Source organism: Pterocles gutturalis, unplaced genomic scaffold (genome assembly GCF_000699245.1).
Source record: "Pterocles gutturalis isolate BGI_N339 unplaced genomic scaffold, ASM69924v1 scaffold49151, whole genome shotgun sequence".
Classification (NCBI taxonomy): domain Eukaryota; kingdom Metazoa; phylum Chordata; class Aves; order Pterocliformes; family Pteroclidae; genus Pterocles; species Pterocles gutturalis.
This window is the reverse complement of record NW_010107289.1, coordinates 1-5,329: the sequence shown is the minus strand read 5'-3', so window position 1 is coordinate 5,329 and position 5,329 is coordinate 1. Positions and strand designations below refer to the sequence as shown.

Here is a 5,329-nt window from a genome sequence, read left to right as displayed (position 1 = left end):
AAGGGAGAGTCTCAAAATAGTTAGAATTTCAATTTTGGTGATAAAAGCCAATACTACAGTTGCACATGGAATATGTAAAAATTGTCTAGGCTGTTTTGTGTTCCATTCTGGAATAGCCAAAGATTGTGGCTAGGAGATTAACAAAACTTCTCTCTAGCTGTTACTGGGTGGGATGCTTTGTTCCCTCCTGTACAACAGACCTTATTACATCAAAATATATAGGTGAAAATCTTGTTTAACAGGAATATGTGCTGTATGTGTGCCATGCAACTTGTGTGCCCTCTGACTGTTGGTACATGTTTTAAAAACTTGAAGTTGCATGAACTTCTTGCGATTGTTTAATATTTTCTATTTGCAGTGTTGGTAGCCTTATATGAAGAGCCAGAGAAACCAAATAGTGCACTGGAGTATCCTTTTTCTCTTCTGTGATTTGTTCGTAGAGACTTGATGCGAAGCAGCATACTGCTTCTGACTTGTAGGTTTAGAGGACTTACCTTGAGAACATGGCTTTTACAGATGCATTTTAGCTAATAATTGCATTCTTACAAGCTAACAGAACAGGATGCAGCAGAACTGTGCATATCAGTATGCCAGTAATTATGAAGCTAAGTAATTGGCCATTACAGAGTGTTGTAGACCTGCAGCATTAGATCTGAGTACTCACAGTGTCTGTGGCTTCTGAAGTTGGCTTCTTAACAATTCCTTTTATTTTTATAATACAAGAAGGGACAGAATGTCTTTTGTTTCTCGGTGTTTTTACGCAGCCTTCCTGTTTTGGCTATTGCTTCTGTCATTTGGCTATTCCTTCTAAATCTTCAAAACTTCAGTGTTTAAGAGAGGAAAAGAGGAGGAGGGTATAGTAAAACATGAGAATTTGTCCTGTGTGTACTGATGTTTTTTTGTTTTCTTATTTTTTTTGAGGAATGTATTGATGAATTTGAAAAGCTTTCTTATTTTTGTAACTTCATCCTGTAGGATGAAGAGCACTGTAGTAATCTTAAGTGGTTTAATGCAATTTCGGTCACGTGTATTGCAGCAGTAATTTCATTGTAAGTGTTAAAACTAAAATGCAGTATTTTATGTAACTGAAGAAATACTTAACATCTAAATATCAGCTTTCTGAAGCATCATCTGGGAGCTTCAGCTCCTGAGAATCCAGAAGTAGAGGCACTTCGCTTGGAAGTGGCAGAGATGAAAGAAAAATACGAAGCTCTGTTGGAAGAAAATAAAAAACTGAAAACCGAGGTAAAAGTCTACTTAGGTGTTCCTCAGTTGTTCTATACTACACAACAAGAAGAATATTTTAATACTTAGAATACAGCTAACTTTCTTCCATTAGAGTAACTGATAAATGTTGTTGCATTGTTCAGCCTTGTGGCTGATGAAAGCTGATAGGATTCATCGTAGTAAATTTTTTTTTGGATGGGATGCTTCTTGTATTCTATAACATATCATAGTATCGCTAAACTAGAGATTTTATTTATTTAGTGAAAGTATATGTTATTGAGGCTAATCCCATGTCTTCATTTGTTCCTGTCTGGATGTGCTTAAGTTGTCTGATGTTATGCAGCTCATGCTTCCACAATTGTTTTGAAAAAGAAAACAAATGATCTGTCTATTATAAAGTCTTTCAGAAGGGAAACCGAAGGAGGAATATTATATATTAGTTTGTGTGACCTGGCACAGACTTCCATGTGGCAGGATGTTACCAGTGGAGGCATGTGGAACCACGTATCCATGTGGAACAGTACTTTGCGCTTTTCAGCTAAAACAACCCTGGTATTCCTCTGTCTGCAACAACAGCAGATCTGAAGTGCTAGCTAAGGCAGAGCTATTCTTTAAGGGGTCTACAGGCTATCTGAAACAGCTGTGAGATGTGAACACCTTCCCCTTACCAGAGGGCACTGACTGTAAGCCTAACAACACTGAAGAAGGAAACCTTTGAGAACCTTAGTAAGCTAGTAGCTTATGTGCTGCTACAGGTTTCCGTGCATTTGTTGGAGGAGGATGGCTGTTGTTAAGTGTGAACATCCCTATGGGTTTTTTTACTGGGAGACAGCCACTCCACCTTAGTGTTGGGAGAAGGGATTCTTGGGCATTGCCCCTTTGTGTTTCTCATCTGGAGTCCCCTCTTGCGGTCCCAGTAATTCTCTTCCTTCTCTGTTACCCACTGTGAGTCCTTACAGCTACATTTGTTACTTCTCACTGGGAAATATGGCAAAGAGCAGAATTTTACGGGGAGTAGCCATAGACCAGCAGTTCACTTGGTGTAGCTGACTTAAAAATGCAACTGATAGTACGTAGATACGTGAAAGCAGAGTAACCTGGGTCTTTGTTTAAAAAAATCTTTTAAAGAAGTCAAAACTTGTTCCGGGAAAGTAAGCCTTTCCATAATCATGGTTTTTTTTGTGCTTTCACCTTCTTCAGCCTTCAAATGATAACTGTTATTTTGTGTTTTCCAGTATTAAGGTATTTGGTGGGTTTTTTTCGCCTTTCTTTCCACTCCCATCTTCTGCCTGTCATTCTGACATAGTGTAGAAGTTCACATGGACAGAATGCAAGGAGAAGACTACTGCTTGTCTTTTTTGCTATGCCTTTAACTCTGCATTTATTGGTAACTTGAATCATGTCCAGATAGGTGGTGTTCTTCTGTTGCATTCATCAATGAAGATCTGTTCTTTTCCTTACATTTATTGGTCAGAATGTTAGGTATTTGGGTGAGGCCAGGGGCAGGAAGTCAATAGTTAGCTCCTTTGTGGAAAAGAAGACTGACTTTGGATTGTGTACTGGCCGTCCTTTCTGGTAAAATCTACAGTAGCAACAAAATGCTATTTTAATGGTTCTTGTTAGTGCCATAGTGATTATTGTAACTTAGCATTGCTATGAGAAACACATGGGTATTTTAATTTATTTGATGTACTTTATTTTTAACCTACTCTGCAATTTGCAGGAGAGGGGAAGAATCTTAATTGAGGAAACTGGACTGGCATACTTCAGGGAGTCAGTCCTAATGTTTGAACTAATTGTGAAGCTTGAACTTATTTTTAATGTAACTGAGGTCAAGTAAACACATTCCTATGTTTCTTTGGAAATAACTTTACAAGTAAAGGTCATACTTTAGTGCATGGTTGCCTAGGCCATACTCTCCAGAAAGTGTTACGTCCAAATAGGACAAAGCCCAATGACAGTGAGAACTATTACAGGAAATGTTAGTTTGGGTACTGTTGCTGTAAGAATGACTGTTTCATTTAATCATGTTTCAGAGAAATCAAAGCTTGTAAGGCACTGATGATTATCAGCTGCTATTTGAGATGAGGAATAATGAGACCTAGAACAAGAAACAGGGAAGAATTAAGAGCAAGACCTATACACTTGAAAGTGCATTTGAAAAGCCCCCTTGTTATAGCAGCATGATTACACAGTATGACAAAGCGATGTTACTTTGTTGCCTGACTTGAAAATGGACTTGCATAAATATGTGATGGATTAAAATTTGCAAAGTAATTGGAACACTTCCAGACCAAACCTTTTCCTACATTTCTTAATGTAGCAAGTGTCTCTGAAATGTTGCAGCTAACTAATTCCTCTCTTTAAATCCACAGCTGGCTCATTACGAACCACCTCGAGAGGAGAAGCATGGTGAATAACAGTAGTTTCTCCTTTAATGCCATGACTTAATAAAGGGCTTCCTGAGAACTGCAGTCCTTTTTTTGTGTGTGTGAATGCTGCATGAACTCTGCATGTCTACTTTGTTACCTCATCATCTTAAAGAAAAAAATGCAATATTGTGAGTGTACAGCTGTTTTTGTGCAGTTGCAGCAGCAACTGAGTTTGAGCATACTGGCCAACTTTCTTGCTTTCTGTGTTTAAGAAAAGGTGATAGTTATGATTACCTTGTAGATGACTGTGCCTGCTGACTTTGTGTAAATTTCACATCGTGGTCAATGGTCCTGTTAAGCTGCTGATCTCTCTCTTGCTTTTATTTTATCTGCAAGGGGTGACATGACACAGATGGACCAACTGTAGACTAAAGCAGGACCTCCAAGGTATGTTTTGAGTTGGTACTCAGCACTGAGGTTAGGCTTCTGCTGAAGGTGATAGGGTAACTGTCTACTCAGAGGGGCACAAATGAACAGGTATAGTTATGTTAAGTGATGGACATAGCACAATGTTAGAGATGCAGTACCTTTTTTTCTTAACACTTTTTAATTTGCATGAGGTGTAACTATTTCCATGCAGTTCATGTCTGATCTCGTTTCAGAACTGGGCCTTGAAGTGTTGATCCCAGTAGTGCCTGGCCAGTTCTGAACAGAATACAGAATTTTTACTTGTAATGGCTGTCCTGTGTAATCAGACTGGGGCATGTAAGAGTACAATGCAGGGAGTTCTGCTTTCTGATTAGTCTAGTGGGGAAAAGAAAATGTAGGCAGGGCAGAAAATCCAAGGAAGGGGGGGTGTGTGTGTGTGACTTCTAATTTTGCTTCTGTGTTCTGTGGCCCCTATTTCCCTGCATCAGCCTCACAATTCTTCTCAAATGCAAAGTTGTCCTTTACCAAAAAAAAGATACATTTTAAAGAGCTGCCTTTGTCTTCTATCCTAAACAAGGTACTTTAAAGGCAAGTGATGACAGGAAAAATAAAGCAAGGAGGGGGGGGGGGGAAAGTAGCTGTATTACATATTAGATCTACTGGCTATTAGTTTAACTTCTTTGTTTCTAGGATGGATTTTGCAGCTTGTCTTACAGGTGTGGTGGAATGGATCAAAACTTCTGCTAAAGGCGATGTATGAACTGAAATCAACAGCTACTGAATGCAATAGTTGCTTACCTTACTACTTGTACCTATTATTGATCTACAGAGACCAGAATAGAGCTAAATGAGGGGAAAACAGTGTTAAATCTTTAAAACAACACAACCCCCCCACCCTGAACAAACAAAACCCCTGAAAAAAAATCCAAACAGGAAAAATGCCTTGCTGCCTGCAACAAAGGAGAGAACAAAGCTCGACTGTGAGTTAGAACACGCACCTAGCATTCAGTTGCAGCAGGTAGGGAGAGGATAAGGCTGTGGAAATGCCTCCTAGAGCTGAACCTGTGCTGCGAGTCGTGTCGCTGGAGGAAGACAGAAATGCTGTTCGGGGGCGCATCTTGTTGCAGCAGCAGCAGGCAGGTAAGGTAAGGTGTCCCGAGGCCAGAAGCACTCCTTGTCCGAGGCCTCGGGGACGAGGGCGGTCATACCCACCCGCGCGTTTCGTGGCTGAGAGCAGTCTGGCCCTGTGAGCCTTTCCTGAGGAGTGAAGGAGAGGCCCGTGTTTGCCTGCGCCCCTGCTC

At 40.2% G+C, this 5,329-nt stretch overlaps 1 protein-coding gene across 1 annotated transcript; it reads left to right on the top strand.

Annotated features, from left to right (window-relative positions):
* Positions 1 to 358: 358 nt before the first annotated feature.
* MYCBP (MYC binding protein) lies at positions 359 to 3,696 on the top strand (the record flags this gene model as incomplete). The annotated part of the gene is made up of 3 exons (XM_010088043.1): positions 359 to 407; positions 1,116 to 1,245; positions 3,603 to 3,696. Coding segments are annotated over 3 exons (224 nt in total), but the record flags the coding sequence as incomplete, so codon positions are not given.
* Between the last annotated feature and the right edge of the window lie 1,633 nt (positions 3,697 to 5,329).